Raw genomic sequence first — 21936 nt, 5'->3', positions numbered from 1 at the left:
AGAAGAGGCCGTACACAGAGAGCAATCATAAGAACCACTCTCTATGGGTCCTTCCTGTCTGCCTCTCTCCTCTCCCTTGCTTTTGTCTCCTCCTCTCTCTATCACAATGTAAATGGACGGTTGCCGAGGGCAACCTGTGTGTACTCACCTAAGGATGAACAGGAGGTGGTGTGTGAGTACAGGGGCTATTAATAGCAGCATGTGTAGAAAGGACATTTGCTCGCTTGCATGCGCATGTGTGTGTGCGCACCTGTGTGTGTGTGTGTGTGTTTGAGAGAGAGAGAGTGAGAGCAGCCAGCATGTACCAGCAGGAGGAGGAGGATGCAGATTGTGAGACTCAGACATTTACTAGAGAGAACAGGAGGGTGGAGAAAGGGTGAGGGATGGATGGAGGGAGTGAGGGAACGTAGTGGAGGAGGGGGCGAATGTGTGTTGACGCTGTACGTGGCGTCAGTGTGATAAGAATAGAGATGGTGCGTGTAGCTGAGACATCACCCTCACACCCTCGGTGGGGCAGGCAGTACTCGCTCTGAATGTGTGTGTGTGTGTTAATAAGTGCATATATCTCAGGGTACGCTTGTGTGTGAGTGGATGAGTAAGGTGTTGGGGTTGAAGTGTGTTTTTCTTTTCACCATGTGGGTAATTGAAGTCATCTGTACCATTTAATTCAATTGTAAGAATTAGAAACATATTTTCTTTTGGCATTTCAAAATCATTTTGACACTTTTATGTTCGGAAAGAGAGACCTGAGAGCTTTTTAAAACATTTTATGTCGCTGTTTGATGCAAAAGACAAAAGCACGGAGGACATATCGGTTCTAAAACTGCTTTTATTACATGTGGAGTAACATAACTGGATTTGATTACAAATTGTAGGACTACTCAGTTAAGCAAGAATGCAAGAATACAACAGCACAGCAAGCAAGCGAGAGCAGCTTCTCTCATATTTCTCCGGTAGCTCATCGGGGTCCGTGTGGAACAGCTTTTCATGAAACGCCGTCACACTGTCAGAAACTGAAGCAGCCACTGTGGATTGACACGAGCAGAAAATGAAAAGCCTGTTCAGGTCCGGGGTCAGTGCATAACCGAGCATGTTTGATACTCACAGAGTTGATCCCTCTGTCTTTCACCTCCTGGCTGGTCTCAGATTCATACAGAGCTGGGGGAAAAGGGGAGGAGATGACCGCATGTGATATATTTGCAGAAGCTCAACACTCGACTCATCAGAGCCAGACGGTTTTCACTGAGGCGGCCAAGTTGAGACCATTACTTACATCAGGGCATCTTGCACGATAGCTGATACCTTGTTATTAATGTTTTCTTTTTGTTTTTAACTAATTCATTAATTTTTAATTTATTAAAAAATCTCTCTTATTTCATTATACAAGCATGATTGCCATGTGGAGGTACACTGTAAGGAAAATGGGCTTTTCTTAATTGAACCATCACTTGATATATATATAAAAAAGAAGATATTCTTATTTTACTGGACACTTCATTAGGTACACTTTACTTTTACCACGTTGGACCTCTTCTTCCTTGACAACCCCTTTAATTTTTTTATGGCCCGGACTCAACAAGGTGCTGGAAACATTTCTCAGAAATTTTGGTCCATGTTGACATGATAGCATCACACAGTTGCTGCATATTTGTCGGCTGCACATACATGATGTGAATCTCCTGGGCCATTGCATCCCAAAGGTGCTCTATGATTTGAGCTTTATGACATGATGTGTTATCCTTCTAAAAGCAACCATCAGCAGAAAGAGGAGTGAACGACCCTTTTTGAAGAGAGGGGGTGGCTTAGAACACCAACTGTCTGCCATTTGTAATCCAGTTTTGACATCCCTTCCCAGACGCCTTAATGCCCACTCAAATCTTGGATCATTTGTTCTGAGTTAGTCATGTGGTAAGGTGGAGCAAGGTCTCACAGCGCGTTCAACCAAAACCTTGGCTGATTGACACCTGTTTTCACACCTTGGCTTGTGTGATTAGGCAGAGGAGCAATAGGCCAAAAATAATGGGTGAAAGCCAACCTACAAAAATGAGCTTTCGGTGTTTTTTTTATAACCCTCACGGGCTTATCCAGAGTTTGGGCGTTACAGCCTAAAAAGTGTGATCGTGATTGAAGAACGTGGCTCAGTGGCTCTGATATATAAGCAAGAGCCTGTATAATGCAGGATGGATCCATACTTTCATGTCGTTTACTCCAAACTGTGACCATACTATCTTAAAGTTGCAGCAGAAATCAAGATGCATTAGGCCAGGCAACATTTTTCCAAACCTCTGTCCAGCCTTGTTGAGCCTGTGAGAATTGTAGCCTTAGTTTACAGAGGGGCTCTCAGTGTGGTCTTCTGCTTTCTGAATGTTGTCCATTCAGAAATGCTCCTCTGCATACCCTCATTGTAACAAGTGGTTATTTAAGTTACTGTTCTATCATTTTGAAGCACTCTGTCCATTTTCATCTTACCTCTTATATTAACAAGGTATTTTCACGCAGGGAACTGCTGCTCACTGGATATTTTCCCTTTTTTGAACCATTCTCTGTAAACCCTAGAGGTGTTTTTTTTTGGAAATTCTCGGTAGATGAACGGTTTCTCAAATACACTACCAGCAAAAATCTTCCCCCATTCTGATGCTCAGTTTGGATTTCAGCAGGTCATCTTGACCGTGTCTACATGCCTGATTGCACTGAGTTGCATTAGTTGTGCACAATAACAGTAATGGATGCGCTAACTTAGCACAGTAGAGTACACATGGATGATAGATGTACACACAAGTGTGTGTTTGTGTGTGTTACCAAAAAGCTTGCGGAGCCTGGTGACACATGACACAAAGCCGTGGAAGGGCATGTCCAGCTCTCCAGATGTGAACCGCTCAGACAGCAGCTCAACCACCTTGTTATCGCACTGGAATTCTGGAAAACAGGGATGAGCGAAAGTGTAAACCCAAACTGTGTGTGTGTGTGTGTGTACATGTTTAGACATCTTTTTGAGGACAGAAAATTGGCATGTCACTATACTTGTGGTGACCAACAGTCACTTATGGGGACAAAATGCCCGTCCTCACAAGTTTGAAGGCATTTTTGAGGCTCAAAATGCAGTTTTAGTGTCAGGGTTACAATTAGGTTATGGTTAGGTTTAGTCTAAGGGTTAGACATTCATTTTTGATGGCTAGGGGCTAGGGTTAGAGTAAACAACTAGGGAAAGCCTTATGTCAATTAGATTGTGTGTGTGTGTGTGTGTGTGTGTGTGTGTGTGTGTGTGTGTGTGTGTGTGTGTGTGTGTGTGTGTGTGTGTGTGTGTGTGTGTGCATACCAACAGCCTGCAGTGCTGAGCTGAGTTCAAAGCGGCTCATGCTTCCAGAAGAATCCTCATCAAACTGAGAAAAGATGGACTGAAAAAGAGAGCAGCATCAGTAACACTGACATGACTCTCATCCACACACACACACACACACACACACACACACACACACACACACACATGTGCGCACAGACTGAGCTGTACCTGCAGATTGCGCACACTGGCCAGCAGGGTTCCTGCTTGCTCACGGCTGAGAGCGCAGCGCCCTTTAGTCTGCCAGCAGAGTTTAAGGACATCTCAACAGGACAGAAGACAGAGAGATAAGTTATAAGGAAGGAGCGTGATAGTGAACAGCAGGGTGAAACAATGACTCAGCTGCAGAAGTCAGCAAGCGTCTGCCCCGAGGAAGCGTGAAACCAGCAAAGGTCAGTCTGGTTTCTAACAGCTGCAGCTGTAACGTGAAGAACACGAGGACGTGCCTACAGTGCAGACAGTGTCAGCAAGGATCGCAGTGCACCGCAAGCAAAAAGACTGGTATGCGAGTGATGTTAAAGAATAAACTGAGGACAAAAGGATACATCCTCTCCAAAGATGAGCTCTCTGCACGTCTCCAAAGGCAGATGGTAATCTTTCTCAAGAACTGTGATTAGGGAAGAAAGGCACAGATTGATGCAGAGAGAGAAAACAAGGGTTTAAATTGGATTTAGCAGAGGAAAGGTGAAGGTGAGGACAAGTGTCGTCACTTTTCATTACTCAACTGAGTTCAATTTACTTCATCTGACTGTGTATGAGCCTCTGTCTAGACTGGCGACCTCTGTGGCTGCACTGTTCAAACCTATGAAGGAGCTGCTTTGCTCCCATCTGGTGGCCACTGTAGATATTACACATAAATACAGACGCTACTAAAACTGACTTCTGGCAAAGCAGTGGATGCTCTGACCTGAGTTAAACAGCTTCATGATGTCTTTGACGTTCAGCCTGTCATCCTGCATGCAAGACACAGTTGAGAAACAGTTTAACAAAAAGCTTCAAAGCTTTCTTTACTTTGTGAGCCTGAAGTGTTTGAGTGCCATGATTCTTACTAGGCCAGCCTGCTTGTCAAAAGTCATCTCCACTCTGTCTTGATCCTCTGAGGAGACAGGAGCGCTCATCACCTGATAGAAAAACAAAACAAATATAAACATACTACAGCTTTTAGCACCTGTTAGCATCTAGTACTGTAATGTGTACTGAAGACGTCTGTGAACTCACTTGTGAGAAGCTGGAGGTGCAGGCAAAGTCTTGAGTCCTGGCACACAGAGGCCATGTCAGATTGTTGTACTTGTAAAAAATCTGGCTGACTCATTTGCACAAAAATAACTGCAGTAAAACACTAAGATACTTTAGGCTACTTAAGTAGCACTAGCAATACTATAACAATTAGAGGTCCTGCAGTCTAATTTCTCCTTGGTTGAAAGCCAAAAAATGACTCACAATGGATAATGACTGCAAAGCGCCTGCACGCCTGTTATTATCTTATGTAACCTGATAAAAATATAGGTATTCCTGGACTTCGGGGTCTCTACTGTCAATACTCCTGCAGGAGACTTCATCAGTTTTTTTAACTGAGCGTGTGCAGATTTAATTGCATAAACACACACCTGAATGCGTCAGTGTGGTTGCACAAGGCCTCTAATCTATGACCAGCCATAGTACTTTATTTTTTTGAGCTGGTCTTTTGTTATGGGATAAAATGTTTCTCCAAAACCTCTAACATCAGGCGGTGTACAAGAAAACAGCGCATTACTACAAGTACTTCACAGTTTAATTTACATCAGGCTAAAATAGCTTTTTTTTCACAGGGTATTGGTATGGTGCCAGCTTGTTTTATAAGCTGCTTGCAGTGTTTTATATTTAACATCAGTATAACATATAATTCAGCCTCTGATAGGTACAGGGGAGTGTGGGTGACTATGACTGTGCTGTTCAGTGTGAGTGTTGCGGCAGGTGATTCAGGCGTGCAGCTGAGCCCTCGGGAAGTGAGTTTATAATTTGACAGAATATCTATGACGAGTGCAGACGCAGGGAGACGCACACACAGCGGTAATAATTCACACATGCTATCAGAAGTAGTTTTTTTTTTCTGTTTCCTGACATCAGACTATGCAGAAAGTTTTTCTTTATCCTTGCTTTGGAATCTTTTGGGGAATGAAAGCTAAATTTCCTTCATCTTACTCGAGAGTGTTTCCGATCTTGGAGAAAGTGCGGACGAAGAACTCTCCAGGGATGTTGGGTCGGTAGGTGGATACCACAATGACGTAAGTACCTGGATCCAGACGCATCTTTCTCCACACACCTCTGCAGGACAAACAGCATGTCTACTGATTCTAACAAATGAGCTAAAAGATTCTATGCACAAAACATGTCACACATATCCTGTTAAAAAACATTAAGGTGATGATCGACCACTCCATCATCACAGTAAAAGATGAAGTCAGATAAACTTCCCTGTTGGTCCATTTTGGGAAGCATAAACCATTGTGAATGTATTTCACCTGCTTTGGAAATCACACAGCGTCTGTTGGAGAGGCAACAACAAGACCATCTCCCGTTCCTGTCACTGTACCTGCAGCTGCTTCGCATAGCTTCTCCAGAATGGCACATCCATATTTACTGTTTCTACCAGCACACTCACACAAGTATGGAGGAGATTTCAGAGATGAGGAGAGCTGGAAAGAACCATAGAACGACATCAAGGCAGCAGCAGTACCAGTATATACTCCTTTTTGTGAAGACAACCAGAAGCTCAACAAAATTATCCCCAGCAGGATGCCCACATCCTGACCAAACTGTCAGAAACAGACTTCATAAGAGCAGTATCAGGGTCGGACCTCCTTTAACTCTTTCCCCCATAAAGGTGGCATTTGACAACCTCCTTTGTAGCCTTAATGACAAGTTTTAACACCTCAGTATATAATAAATAAAGATGTGGTTTGACCACAACAGTTTTCAGGCTTTTCCAAATGTAACTACCTGGCAGAGACAACCACACTCAGTCACTATGTTCTATAAGCAGGCCTGAAATATGACAGAAGCCACAGAAAAGAGTGTCAAGGGTTACTCCTAGTAGTAGAGTGAAGAATTAGCGGGGAGGACTGGATCAGACTGGGTCAGGACCAGGACGGTCCAGATCAACTGGCCCAGGTATGAGACACGAATCTGGAGGTGCCATGACAAATATCACAATGTGAAGAGGGCATGGCACCGGTGGGAGGCCTGTCAGTTTTGGTCCTCTTTGGTGAATTGGTCTGGAGCACAGGCACTCTGGTAGTGCTACTGTTCCTCATTGCACCATCAAGCAGATACCAGTTGCGGGGCTGGTTGATGCCCTTCTGAGGACATGTCTGTCTCTCCTCATCTTTTGGTATTCCTCCACACTCTTGATGTGCCATCATTGAGTATCTGTGCAAGCTGAATGCGCTGCAGGTACTGTATCATGCTACCAGTCGTGACAAAGACACTAGCAAAAAGCAAACCTGGAGAAAATCACTCAGGAGGGATGAAGAGAGAGCAGTGGTTATCACCTTCAAAGTCATTTTGAATGTTGTCCTGTTGCCTCTCCAGTGCATCTGCTGTCATTTTCACTTGCTCCAAAGCAGGTGAAAGGGAATGGGTTCTGTTTCCTGGACAGACCAGTAACTAACTGTGATAATCAAGTGTTCCTTTGAGCAACGTATATGATACAGACTGTACTATAAGACTCAAATTTTAATGGCACCATGAGAAAAAGGTGTAATATAGCCGCTCTGGCTGATTGATTTTCTGGTTTGTTTTTTTTAAATCTCTTTTCTGTTCAAAGTTTCTCAGTCAGCAAAAGATGACAAAATTCTCTTACATAAAAAATTACTTCAGAGTTAGCTCAGGTATTACTCAAAATTACGACTAAAAGTGTCTCACACATTCACCACAGCATCAGGATGTGCAGCTGTTGGGATCATCGTGTGAATACGTAGCTCTCTTTGTGTTTTAAAGAGCAACATGCAGTCTCTTCAAATGTTTCATCTTATACCTTTGAGCTTTGTACTTCCCAGAACGACCCGCTGGGCGATTCTTCATAAAGAAGCTGCGGTCCAGACAAGTGTTCTGCAGTTATATGGAAAAAAATAAACAGTTACTCAGAAATGAAAATAGTTCTCATGTTAATTTGATTTTATATAAATAATTGATAATTGGTAGATATTTACCTCAGAAGGAACCTGGAAAAAACAAAGAATGAGTCACATGAGTGTGTCAAGAAAAAGAGTTAAGATGCTGAAACGTTAAAGCTGGATAAATATGGCACCTTATAGACGTGAAAGGCGATGTAGAGGAAGTTGAGTTTATCCCTCTGCCTTCGGTTTTTCTGCAGCAGCTCCACCAACACCGTGCAACGTTTGACTTTCTGCTTCTGCTTCTGCTTCTCGGGTCTCTTCTTCAAATCTGGGGTCACAGTCTGATCTTCCATTTCGTCATCGTCATCCTCGCCATCGTCCCCCACGTCGTCGTCATCGTCCTCATCCTCATTCTCGTCCTTCTCTTTGAGGACCAGCGTATACTGGGGATTTTTGCAGAATGTTTCTGAGGGGAAAAAAGCAGAGACAGCAACATCTGGCAACAGAAAGGATCCCAGTAAAGCTTGAATGAACAGTGATCCAGATTTGAACCGTACTGTTATATTTGCGGCTACCACCAGCAGAACTCCCCGGCAGCCAGCAGCCTTCGTGTTCGGTGATGGCCCAGCTGGCAGGTGTGCTTTCTTCATCATAAGAGTCTGGATTGACGCTGCAGAGCTCCACGACATCAAAGAGGTTGGAGAAGTCCTCGGCACTGATCCTAACAGAGACAGCTACTCGCATCAGAGCTCTTAAAGCCGCAAGAGATTTATTCACTGGTTTAAGTTTTATGTTTCTTCTTCTTACCAGAACTCTCCGTCTTCAACGCATTTCACCTCGATCCTTTCCTTCTCTGCCGGGTCCACGTTCTCCCACTCTTTCCCCCTGCAGTCACGCACACGCAGAGACAAACTCAACATCCGTGGATGTTCTGTAAACTGCGAGTGGGCGTGCTCTCTTTGTGTAACATGCACACTCACTTGTCACTCCAGGGTCCGCAATATTCGATAAAACCCCAGGGGTTTCTCAGCCTCAGCAGCAAAATCTCATCTGATGGTTTCGTCAACTAAAATTTAAACAACAACAAAAAAGAAGCTTATAAAACACACATGAAGTCTTATTTTGAAAGGATAATTTTTCACTATGTTGTTATTTATATCAAGATTCGAGAAAAAGTCTTAAAATATATAATTCCATGAAAAAATGATCAGACTATGAAAGTGCTGTTAAGCACTAGTCTGTTTACAAGAACAGATCATAGTAGACTGACAGACATTAAATTACAATAAAGTTGATTGTTCTGTAATCAGTTCCATTTGTTTGTCTGTCTGCCTGTTAGCAGTCTAGCATCCACAGTTTTCAAGATATCGTTTTTAAATTTTGTGTGATGGTAGATACCAATAACAGCTTGAGTTATTTAATTTAGGTGAAAATCAGTAAAAACGTTATATTACCCACAATTTTGGAGGATCGTCTTCAAACTTCGCAATATTCTAGGCCTTGAGGGACATGAATACCAAGGTTGGCTAAGCATTTGAGTTCGACCTTCACTGTTAGCACCCAAGATCAAAGTTGACCTTGAAAAAAATTTCAAGAAACCATATCGAGTAACATATCGTATGAAAGGACATGGAGAGAGCTGTACAACAACCTTTTTATGTTTTCAATACGACGCCCTGCGACGTCACAGTGACGCCAGCATCAGCATGTTGTAATAAAAACATCATAAAACATTAAAGTTTTTGTTTAGCCCTTGGAGGTAGTTGCGCTCTCTGAGTGCTCTCGTTCATCTTGATCTTTTTTTAATTTGACGCAAGATTAGACGACATTCCATCAAAGTAGAGCGGATTATGAGTCAATTACATTCCAAGATAGGATGAAATCCAGTCAAATTACAATAAGGAGACATGAAATATAAATGAGATTACATTTATTGTCACAATAAATGTCATCAGCTTAGAATAAAATGATATAATGTGAGATAGCGTGAAAATTGTGCTCACTAATGAAACTCATCTTCGTGATACCTTGTCAGCGTCAGTTATGGCGTAAGCATGGCCCTTTATCAGCCCCTCTCCTGTCACCTTGCCGATATCTGAGGCGCTCTTGGCCTGTGAAGACAAACACAGGTTAACATCCACGTGCGTGAGTGTCAACATCTGGAGTTTGGTGCTGCGTGTACCTGGATGAAGCAGCTGAGCAGGCTCCCTCGGGACAGAGCAGCAGCCAAGGACCTCCAGAGGACTCGAGGGGTACGAGAAGAGATCTCCAGCGAGCGGGCGATGCCTCCAGTGAAGTCCTCCATCCCCTCTGAAATGTTGCCTCCCTTCAGGCTCCCGTAAGATCCGATTAACCTACATATGGGAGGTGAGAAAAGTGGCTATCTCTGTTAGCGACATAACACAGACAGAAACGGAGTGGGTGATCTCAGACATTACAACCCAGAAACATATGCTGGTTGTGGAAACTGACTTGGCATAGGCCTTTTCCACCAGGGCGCTCCAAAACTCATTGCGGGTGCGAGAGTAGCTGAAGAGCAGACGGCCTTCGCGTACTGGCAGCCTGTCATCCACAACCACCTCCACCCACTCACCATACTGCCAGAACTGCACAGAGGGAGGGAAGGAGAGAGAGACGGCGACAGGAAGAGGGAGACGTGAGAAGAGAGGAGAGGATGTAATGAGTCAGGAGGAACTGTAATGAGGAGGAAAACTGAGTGAGAATGTGAACATTAGAATCAACTGATTTCTTTTGGCCAGCTGGGGTCAGCAGAAACAAACTATTTGCGATGCACAACACCCCCACCTTTAGACTCTGCAGTTTGTCTGTATCAGGCTGACCTCCCTGAGTGAAAGGCTCCGTACTGCCCTGTTCTGGCTCCATGTAATCTCTCATGTTGATGTACAAGTTATTTTTTATTACACAGTGTTCTGAGATGGAAAACTAGTCTGTGTAAATACTCTAGGCTTACCGTCCCTCTGGGTCAAACAACATGCATGCTCTGCAGTTTTGTTTGACCTTTTTGCAACAGTAAACAAACCTCACAAAGAGAACTTGGCAAAGTTCAGATTTCCAAAGCAATGTGATCATATTCAGCAGATAAGTTAGCTTTGATACTTCTGGTGACACATTAGACCCAGACTCAGTATTTCTAGATAAAGTGTGAATATTGGAAACTTTTGATTTTAATAATGAGAGATAAACTGACTTTTATTCTTCTGAGTTTAGTTTCAGTTAGTTTGCAGAACAAAATAAAAATTGTTTCAGTTTAGTTTTATTGTTTTAAAAATGTTTAGCTTTAGCTTGATTTTCGCTAGTCTTAGCATGTCTCCACAGTGTAGATACCTGTTTGGCTAACTTGCAAAAAGTCCTGTCCTGACACCACCCCAAAGAGATTTGGGGTGGTGTCAGGATTTATGGTGTCTGGATGGGCAGCTCTGCCAAGGCAAACATGTTGAGCCAACCTTTGTGGTGACTCCTGGTAAACATGGGAGCAGCTGAGAGTAGATTTTTCTTTCATTAGCATTAGCTTTGGTCTTTTAAAATGACATGGGTGGTATTTGTCAGTACAAAATTTAATACATTCAGAACAGAGATTTCAATATAAACACATTATATTGTGAAGGCAGCTGACTCACAGTAATACAGTGGGGGAAATAATTATCTGATTGCAGAGTTTGCTCACATAAAAAGAAATGAACAGTGTCCAATTTTTATGGTAGTTTCATTTTAATGGAGAGAGACAAAATATCACAAAACACATTACATAAAAGTTATTCATTTATTTTTATGTCATTAAATTAAACAAGTCTTTGATATCAAAGCAAAACATGACTTAGTACTTGATAGAGAAATCCTTGTTGGTGAGCTCAGCGGTAAGATGTTTCTTGTAAATGGTCACTAGCTTTGGTCACCACATTTTAGAGGGGACATTCACCCAGACCTCTTTGCAGAACCTTTAGATTTCTTGGCTGCTGCTTGGTGACATGAAGCTTCAGCTCCCTCCACAGGTTTTCTATAAGAAGTTAAAGTCTGGAGACTGGCTAGGCCTTTCCATTACCTCAATGTGCTTGTTCTTTTTCCACTCCTTTGTTGCGGTAGGTTTTGAGTCACTTTCATGGTGGAAAATCCACCCAAAACCTATGTTCAGTGTTTTGGCTAAGGGAAGGTTCTCCTCCAAGATTTTATGGTACATGGCCAAATCCATTGGTCCCTCAGTGCAGTGAAGTCATCCTGTAGCCTTAGCAGAAAAAGAGCCCTAAAGCATAATGTGCCCACCTCTATGCTTGACTGTGGGGATGGTGTTCCTTGGGTCATACTCAGCATTTCTCTTTCTCCAAACATGGCATGTTGAGTTGGTGCCAAGAGGTTGATTTGTCCAAAGGACTTCTCTGACTAATTTGAAGTTAACTGGCAAACTTAAGATGTGACTGTACATGTGCCTTTTTGAGCAGGGGGACCTTGTTGGTCTCTAAAAATTAGTCCATTACAGCATAGTGTGTTACCAATGGTGCTCATAGTGACTGTGATCCAACTGCCTTCATATCATTAACAAGCTCCGCCGATGTAGTTTGGGGCAGAACAGCCACCTTTTTCATGCTTATCTTCACCCCGTCAGGCAGGATTTAGGCAGGCTAGCCCGTCAGGCAACCAGAATTCTGGTTGAGTTGTAGGGAATCAAATACTTATTTGATTCAATGACATGCAAATCAATTTATAATATTATATTATACATTATTATAATTTATGACAGTCTATCTGTCTCCATTAAAATGAAACTACCATAAAAATGAGAGACTATTCATGTTTTTGTAAGTGAGCGCAGCGGTTCCCCAACCCCCGGTCCGTGAGTCATTTGGTACTGAACCACGAGAGTTGAGGCTCGAGTGTGAAATTTATGGTTTTTATTGGTTTTTGTTGCTATTTTTTTAAGCGTTTTTATCGTTAACTCTGTTTCCCTGCATCTTTTCCCGTGTTATGAATAAATCTTCTTTTTTGTGGTACCTGTACTGGTTTTATTTTGTTGTAGTTATCCGCAACACTTTAAAGGCGATCCGGGAAAATATTGTCGCACATAAACCGGTCCGTGGCGCAATAAACGTTGGGGAGCGCTGAGTGAGCAGACTTACAAATACAACCAGAGATCAAATCATTATTTTAAGGTTTTAAGGTTTTTGGTTAGAGAGCAGTTTCCTTCTTTGGGTGCTTTCCCAGTTCTCACAAATGTTCACCTGGGATAAACCACATTTTCTGTCAAACATTTGCACCATCAGTCTCATCTGGGTGGCTGTTTTGTCTAAATTTTAACTTTAATGACCATATTGGTTAGTAATTCAGTTAGCTTTCAGTCTTATCTGAATTTGTATTTCAGGTAACTAAAATGCAAGCAGTGTGGTGGTACAGTGGTTAATAGCACTGTTGTCTCACAGCAAATAGGTCATGGGTTTCAATCCACTGGCCAGAATTTGGGTGTTGTCCATGTTCCCTTGGTTATTCCAGTTTCCTCCCAGAGTCAAAAAACGTGCACGTTAGGTTAACTAGTGAAAAACTGTAGGCGTGAATATTTGTCTGCCTCTCTGTGGTAGCCTTGTGATATGTCGGTGACCTGTTGAGGGCGCCCTGCCGTTCACACATGTAAGATCTGCTCCCCACAATACCCTGAATTAGCAGGCTGAAGAAAATCGATGAGTAACTGAAACTTTCAGTTAGTAGTTTAGTTTTTGTTAGCTACCAGTCAGTTTACGTCCAAGTAACCCTGTGAGCCGAGCAGACTGCTTTAAACACAAAGGAGATGACCAAAGACCAGTGTAAGATTATTCTGAACTGTTGCAACGACTAAATTAAATCGTGCAGCAAATTTAGGAAGACTAAGCATACCTGAATCAATAACAGGTGCATAGAGAGAAGAAAAATCTTTGTGGAGAAAAATAGTATAATCTCTGCACACTGTCCCATTCACCATTACTTTTTATTTGTTTACAACGTTTCGATTAACGTGACCTTCGTCAGTTACAGAGAAAAAATAATGATTAATGATTAAATTAAGTAATGGAAAGCACTTTAAACTGCTGTGTTGTTGTTGCCTGTAGATAAGATCGTCTTGCCTCAATTAATGCTATAATTTAATATTATGCCTTCACATCAACAAGAAACAATCAGGGGACTTATCGGCTGTCCAGATGTGAAGCTTCAAAAGGTTTATAAAGGAGAATTTAAAAACAACAACTCATCAGGTCGTTACTGGTCATGGCTCGAGGTGTGTACCATACTGTTAACGGTGTGTACACAACAGTAGCTGAAAGCAGGCTTACACTGGTCTTTCATGGCTGGTGTGTGTGTGTGTGTGTGTGTGTGTGTGTACAGGTGTCCCGGGGGAGTCACTACCTGCATGTCTGAACTGCTCTCCAATTACTCTAACAGAGCAGAATCAGTTTCCAGTCCTTCCGTCCTGCTTGTTCAGTCACGCCACATTCTCCCCAGCAGTCTCTAAAGGTCCAGAGCTTCAAGCCAAAACAATCACTTCCCGATGTGTCTGCTTTTGCAAGATTCATGTGTCTATGAAGTTGGTATTTTATTGACCTGAGCAAGTTAGAGCCAGAGAGTAAGTGTTGAACTCTCCAGATAAGAATCACCAGTTCTAATGAGCTGATAAAGATTTGGGTTTATGTTTGTCTCCCTCAAGCTGGGAGGCCTTTGTGCAGAAATGACTCCAGGATGAGTTGATACGTGTCTCAGCTGCCTTCAATAAATACCAGAGCCGTGGCACAGCAGCTTACCAAAAAGACAACTCACAGAAAACTTTTCAAAGGATAGAGCCAAATCAGATAAAATATAAATTAGTTCAGGCAATTTGTCCTTAAATTTAAGGGGTGTCCAAATATAATTATGTTTGTGCAGGCCTCACATTCGTCAGAATAAATGGCTCTTCAAAGGCGCTCAAGCAGGACCAGACAAAAAGCTTTTAGTCTCATGTTATGTTGTGCCAAACGATATGTGACCACAAACTTTGGCAAGAACTACCAGCAGATGAACTTGCTTGAGGGCCACAGACTGATGTGTTTTGTGTACATCTATACTGAAATATGACCTCAGCTTTTGTGTGTAATGATTTAATAAAAGAACTCAGGGAAACACTTTAATGGACACTTTTGGCTCCAGATTTGGCTGAATGTGTGATCGTGTCTTCAAATAAAGCAACTTGATACAGCGCTGGGCCTGCAAATCTGCAAGTGTCAAATTTAAAAAGTAAAGTCAAATCTGTGCTGTCAACAACATAAGCTGTATGCAAAAGATGGACGTACTCACTGTTGCCTAATGATTTGTTAAGTCCTGTCAACTTTGAGCTGCTCGATTACCCTCATGCTGTTTTATGATCAGACATGAGAAACCTCTGCATGATTATACTAAAGTCCCCGGCCAACTCCGGGTCGGGGACAAGTTCCTGCCCCAAGTGGTGGAGTTCAAGTATCTCGGGGTCTTGTTCACGAGTGACGTGAAAAGGAAGCGGGAGATCGACAGACGGATTGGTGCTGCGGCTGCAGTGATGCGGATGCTGTACCGGTCCATCGAGGTGAAGAGAGAGCTGAGCGTAAAAGCGATGCTCTCAATTTACTGGTCGATCTACGTCCCTACCCTCACCTATGGTCACGAGCTTGTTGGGTAGTGACCAAAAGAACAAGATCGCGGATACAAGCGGCAGAAATGAGCTTCCTCTGAAGGGTGGCTGGACTCTCCCTTAGAGGTAGGTTAAGAAGTTCAGCCATCCGGGAGGGGCTCAGAGTAGAGCCGCTGCTCCTCCACATCGAAAGGAGCATCTGACAAGGATGCCCACTGGGCGCCACCTGGGTGAGGTGTTCTGGGCATGTCCCACCGGGAGGAGGCCCGGGGCAGACCCAGGACATGCTGGAGAGATTATATCTCTTGGCTGGCCTGGGAATGCCTTGGTGTTCCCCCGGACAAGCTGGAGGAGGTGGCTGGGGGAGAGGGAGGTCTGGGCTTCTCTGCTTAGGCTGCTGCCCCCACGACCTGGCCCCGGATAAGTGGAAGAAGATGGATGGACGGAGATGGATGGGTTATACTAAAGCATACTCTGCTCGATGTGTGTCCATAACTTACAAAATGAGCTTCAGTTGTATTAAATATGACTTAAAACTGCAGTAATCCACGTTCACCTGTACTCAGAGAAACTTTTCATCAGTCATCTGAGTAACATCTTCAGTTCCCAGTACAAACACGTAATGACCAGCAGCACTGACTAACAATGGCCTGTGAGGTTAGTTTCATGGTTGTTAATATGCAAATTTTCATGACCGTTGTTTAACGCCTGTAAATACCACTCAGTTCCTCTCTCCAGTATGTGCACACCCTCACTGAAGGAGTGGCCACTGGCCTGCAGGTGTAAACAGACTGTTGAGTACTGACTTGATGGAGCAGCTCTTCTGTGCCCTGCCATCAGCTTCACCAGAGGTTGTTTGGCTTCCACAAAGTATAATTCATAGCGATCCTCTTGGCATTTAATTGCATAAAATATATTAGTCTGTTTGTTTTGGGCGACCTAATACTTGGGGTGGACCAGTTTTTGGCGTGGGGATTTGAGGTTTGAACGCCACAGAGACACAGTGTTTTGAAAAGATGCATCTCAGCTATTCTGATGCTCCTGACACATAAGGCATCACCAAAGGCTTTTGCTTAGGGAGCAGTTAGCTTTCTTCTTTGGGTGCTTTCACAGCGCTCACAAAAGTTCAGCCACAATAAACCAAATTTAATCTGGGCCTCTTTGACATGATGTTCTTCCTGCTGGTTCCCTGGTTGCTGTGTCTGTGGGCATGGTGTTTGCTCAACATTATGATCAGACATGAGAAACCTCTGCATGATTATACTAAAGTCCCCGGCCAACTTTGTTGTAACTTCCTGATGTAACGCCCAGTTTGTGCTCCAGTGGATGCTGAGAGTCAAACCTTAAATCAGTATATGCTGGTTTACAGTCCACATCGACCTTCGATGTCCCCCATTACTGATGGTAATTGCACAGGCCAAGAAAGCTAGCCTCCTGTAATAGCATGGCAATTAGGCCTCCCTGTGGGGGCAATTTGCATTGAGGATAATATAGATGCTGTTTTTGGGGAAAGAGTGAGCTCCAGTGTTTCTCATCAGTAAGAAAAAGACCAGGAGGCCTTAAAGAGAGTCTGTTCTTACCTTAAAATGAAAGATTCCTGCGTAACGGTCGCTCAGGCTTTGGTTTGGTGGCACCACCTTCATAAAGAGCGAGGGGTGCGCGGTCAGACAGGACAGGGCAGCCAGCAGCCAGCAGTCACCTGATAAACAAGAAGAAGAGTGTGACGAGTATAAAGGTGATCACTTTTTATATTTATTAAGTATTTCAGAGGGGCGGCGGTCTCCCGCATTCATGTTAGGTAGACTGGCAGCTCTCTGTCACGCACGTAATCAACCACATTCTTCTCCAGCAGCCAACATCTGTTCTGTGTTGCAGATGTTGCAGTAACTGTTAGCATCTGTGTAAATCATGGAAAAACACAGACTGAGATTTAGCTTCAAAGGAAACCCAAAACGTAGACATGGAGACAGAGGCAGGCGGAGGAGGAGGGGAATTGATCTGTGCCAGTGACATGCTCGCGCACATCCGACGACACAAATCATCAATGAAGAAATCCCAGAGGTGGACGACGAGTTTGCTGTTTTGCAGAAAACAGCCGTCTAATTCATCAAAATTGGAAACAGACTGAAAAGCGCATATTTTAGCTGATGCTGCAGGCTAATAAAGCTGCAGCTCAATGGAGTAACAACCCCCAGCAGACCACAAAGAGACGCAACTCTTTTCCCTCTGGCTGCACATTAGATGTTTTGGTCCCTCTGAGCGGTGGGTCCCCGTTGTACAGCTACTTCAATCGCCTGTATCCATTTAACTGGGTGTTGTGCAATCCCAGTTTGAGACATTTCAACATGACTGGTTTCATCACTCAATCCCTGGGGATTGATAATAAACAGCTGGCAGATAAAAAGATTTTTTTTTCCAGATGTACTCACCAAGTTGGCCCTGACAGATATCAGTCGTTGCAGTGGTGTCCTCGACAAATGCAGCGTTCTTACTGATTTCCTACAGAAACAGAACAAAAAGAGCACAATTTACAAACTCTGCTGTTATGACCATGAATGTTTTACCTCCTGCGATTCCCGCGTCCTCTTTAAGAAGCCATTAAACTTTGAGTTTCCTACACTAATTCTTTTTTCTTTTTTTTTTACACTAATTCTACTGGAGAGTTTCCGACTTTGTCATAAACTCATTGTGGCTATGACAGGACATTGTTTTTTCAGATATTTCTTTTTTGTGCTCAAATCTTAATTTCTGTGAGGAAGATGATGGTGATATGTTTAGAAGAACAAACAATATAAAGAATAACTTCAATGATTGACCATTTAAGAACGTTTTAATTAAAAACACTAAGTTATCTGATATTTTACAAAATCATTTATGTGGCCCTATTTTACAAGGATTTCCCTGAAAAATATATATATTTTTAAATTACTTTTGAAGTCTAAACCTTTTATCTTTGTTCATGTACTTGGTTACTTTGTGACTTGGTGTCAGTATAAAACTAGATTAAGGATATGTAAATGGACATTTGGCTCTTTTCTTGATGATTTGAACCTTTTCCAGTTCTCCCTCACTTCTTTCTTTCTCAACTCCTTCTCAAGGTTTTTCCACACCTGTGACACACCTGGTTAAATCTGTCTACACCCACATCAGCGCTGCTGAGAGCTCATGTGCAGAATGTGGGGGAAACATTTAGAAACACATACCTGAAAAACAGAGAAACTTTCTTTAACTTCAGAGTTTTTGTTTGAATCATGCTAAATGAGCCCACGAACACCTAAACCTCTGCAAAACCGCTGGCTCTTTATGCGCATGCACAACATGTCAGTGGTCAAACTTTCGCACCTTGGGTCTCTTCCATTGAATAGCCTTTTTAGGGTCCGGGTCTTCCGGTGTTCCGATGGACTTCTGCTCCGCTGGAAAGGTTGGATCAGAGAACAACACGCCGGACTTCAGACACTCTTCCTGGAGAGTTTCAAAGTCTTGGTCCTTGAACTTGATCGGGTTCTCAGTGGAGCCCAGAGGAGCCTCCTTGTTGGTCGCCATCGTGTCAGTGGGTGCGCTGAAAAATGCTATCAGATGCCAAATGTGAGAGCTTAAATATAGTAAAAGAAAAAGCGCACACCCACCGGATCAGGCGAGGGCTGCTGGAGCGCCTCCCCGGCTCTGCCCAGCCTGGAAAGGTATGCGGAGCGCCCGGGGGGCCTTCGGTGCGGGAGTCGGAGTAATAACACGGTGCCAGAGGCGCCTTTGATCTCTGGAGTTTATTGTCCATCGTGCTGAGAGTGCAGACAGATGCGAAAAGGGATACAGCTGTCTGTGCAGGGACTCAGCAAGTGCCACAAAACTTCACTCAAAACTATGAAGAAACTTCAAATCTTTAAAAGTTTGTTTGCTTTCTGTAAAACATCCCGAACTGTGACTGCAGCACGTTTATGTTCGCGTGCGTGCAGGAAGCTTGTTTCCAGCGAGACCCAAAACACCAACAGCAAATCATTTTAAACCTCTAATAAGGAAGTTTGGATTTGCCAGCATGCATGCCGAGAAAATCCCAGTCAGTTCTCCAACGTCAGCGCTAGGTGGCAGTGCACTCCAGTGGACGACACACCACAGATCACTGCGGGACTCATAGTGACAGCTGATTTACTCACTGAAAGCTCTCTAAACGCGATATATAAGAGGGGTGGCAAATTAAAAGAAAACCCCTGATCTTTGACCCCTCGCAGTGAGGAGATCTGCAGCAGCTCTGAGCTGCTTCCTCTCATGATGAAACATTTCAGCTGTGATGGCAGTAGTGGCTTCTTCCAGGATGAAAACCCAGCTGATCACCTTTGGGCTTGTGGGAGAGTTTATGCTCGCGTGTTAGACAGCGCTTTCATCATCAAATACCAAAAAATGTGGGAACATCCCCGTGGAAGAGTGATCTTCTGTGGAGATCAGGGACACGGAGGTGAATGAAGAGCGAGCCCCAAAGCTGCTCTGGTGCCACATGCTGATTGATTTCTGTTGGCTTTTCCTTTAATTTGACACTGCTTTATTTCGTGCACTGTACTGTTTTTATTTAAAACTAAAGGCGACAAAAGGGTATAAAAGGCCATATTATAGTTCTTTCCACAGCCTGCACGTACGCAGCCACCAAACCTGCTAAAGAACCAAAGCATACTGTATATAGGCCTACTGTTTTGTGGTACATAACTATATACTAAACATAATACATTAAAGTGCACATATATTTATACTGTATATATAGTAACCGGTTATCATCCCTTATTTATTCCTTATTTATGCTGTTGTCCACATTGTCTGTTTGTCTGTTCTGTTATATGTGTAGACAAAGAAAATAAAGCCGATTTTGATCCTGATTTATATAAAGTGTAAAAACTCCCTGTCAATTAAAGACTTCATGCATTGATGCAAACACATAAAAAAGACAGACTTGTTACTCCATTCATCCGGAGGATGTGCTCCAGGAGGGATCAAGGAAGCAAACAAAGTGATGTTTCTCCTGTTTCTAGAACATAAATATGAGACATTTCCATGTATAATCACATGTTTGCCTTTTATCTGCACAAATCTTCCTTTAGAGGAACTTTTATGACACTGAAACTGAGTTGGAACAAAAATAATCCAGCCTCCTTCACAGAAAATTGAATTTAAATCCTGACCTAAATGTCTTGAGATGCTGCTCGCCCATATGGACCCTTTTAAGCGGTTTTCGGACAGGGGTGCTTTGGTTTGGCCTCCCTTTTTGTGATATGGCCTCTGAATCTGAAGTGGACATCCAATTACGTCTCCTACACCCCCACCCTCCCCGAGCCCTCTGCTGTCATTCAGCGAGTTTAGGTGAATATCCACCTCCAGGAAGCTGTTGAAGCGTCTCCAGCAGTCCTTCCATCACACGCCTGATTACACCGAAAACGAGAGACTGACCGGGACTAAACAAACAAGAAGAATAGCGACACATATCCGCCTAATGGTCACCATTTAACTTCATTCATGGGCTCTCCATTATGTCCGCGCGCTCTTTGAGGACGGGATTATAGGAAGCCTCGGTGACAAAGGTCAGAGGGCCGACCGACACTCCCACACCTCCTTGACCCGCTCTGATCCCACGACCCCGGCACCAGCAGCCCCCCGACTCGTCTCACCCTGCGCGCTGGTTAACCGGCTTTGTCCCGGCCTGTTTTCTGCTGCATCACTCACACACATCACAGCAGGCTGAAGCGGTCAGGAGATGGAGAGAGGGGACCTTATTATGCCTCAATAAGACTCGAGCCAAAAGACGTCAATAACACATGAAGAAAAACAACCGATGGGAGTTTCAATCTGAGTTTTTTTTTCTTTATTAAAAATACAACTTATTCGCCTTTCATGTCGTTTTGACTCTTCCTGGATTCCTTATCTTATTTTATTGTGATACAGTTCTTTAATTGTGGTCTGTATTCAACTACTTTTTACATTTTTTATAAATTAGTTGTTTTATTTCTGTAGTTTGTGTCCTTCTTTTCAAAGATTATCAATTTTTTTAATTGTAATTTTGTAAATTTTTAACATCATGTTATATGTTATTCTTAATATGCTTCTTAATTGTAGTTCTCTTGTACTCATATTATAATAGTTTTCTCTCCAGTGTAAAATATTATTGATCTTCATAAGTTTTTAATTTACTCAATAACTCATTTTAATTCACTTTAGTACTTCTGCTTTACACCATACGTCTGAAATACTTTATGTTTCAGAAGTATGCAGTATTTATTCATTTGAGACCTTCAGGCATTTTTTTTTATCTTTATACAAAGTCTATGGCCAGTTTCTAAAATCTGATCAAATGATGTGAATGAAAGGTTCCGAAGAGGTCAAAGCGTGTTTAAAATAGGATTTGGACCAGTAGGAACTCTGATATGATGATGACACATCACTAATTTCTCTCCGGGTGCAGTAATATGTTTACTTCAGTCAGCTGGTGAGACTGTAGCAATATTTGAGTGAGTCCATATCTTCCAGTGACCTTAAGCCCAAGGATCTAAATCTCTGTTGGGATCCTTGGAAAGACATCTCCTCTCTAAGTGTTCTCAAAGTCATAAAGTTTGAGTAAAGTTTGAGTTGAAGTAAATTTTCATTTCGATGTGATTTTTGCAAAATTTCACATGGATGTCTCTGGTCACAATATTCAACTGCTTGTTAATGTAAATATCTGATCAGCCAATCACATGGCAGCAACTCAGTGCTATCAGACAGCTTGATGTAGTTCAGACTGAGCATCAGAATGAGGAGCAAAGATAATTTAAGAGCCTCTGAACGTGTCATGGTTGTTGGTGCCCGATGCAGTTTGGAGTAAATCCTCCCCATTAGCAGCCTGGAAAAGATCGACCTCTCAGCTTTAATGAGGT

General features: G+C 42.9%; 1 protein-coding gene across 1 annotated transcript; it reads right to left on the bottom strand.

Annotated features, from left to right (window-relative positions):
- Positions 1–823: 823 nt before the first annotated feature.
- Positions 824–18592, bottom strand: capn12 (calpain 12). The gene is made up of 22 exons (XM_063493626.1): positions 18392–18592; positions 17479–17548; positions 16630–16748; positions 9907–10040; positions 9617–9788; positions 9462–9545; positions 8415–8500; positions 8242–8319; positions 7992–8155; positions 7626–7900; positions 7528–7539; positions 7353–7426; positions 5519–5641; positions 4556–4592; positions 4387–4458; positions 4245–4290; positions 3883–3944; positions 3509–3577; positions 3317–3395; positions 2800–2916; positions 1106–1158; positions 824–1025 (listed from the first exon to the last, which is right to left on the bottom strand). The coding sequence occupies exons 1-22, from the start codon at positions 18590–18592 to the stop codon at positions 999–1001; spliced, it is 2154 nt and encodes a 717-aa protein (XP_063349696.1). The 3' UTR covers positions 824–998.
- Between the last annotated feature and the right edge of the window lie 3344 nt (positions 18593–21936).

The sequence above is a fragment of the Pelmatolapia mariae genome, linkage group LG14 (assembly GCF_036321145.2).
Source record: "Pelmatolapia mariae isolate MD_Pm_ZW linkage group LG14, Pm_UMD_F_2, whole genome shotgun sequence".
NCBI classification, from domain to species: domain Eukaryota; kingdom Metazoa; phylum Chordata; class Actinopteri; order Cichliformes; family Cichlidae; genus Pelmatolapia; species Pelmatolapia mariae.
The sequence above is the reverse complement of the archived record's forward strand: the minus strand, read 5'-3'. Positions and strand labels throughout refer to the sequence as shown.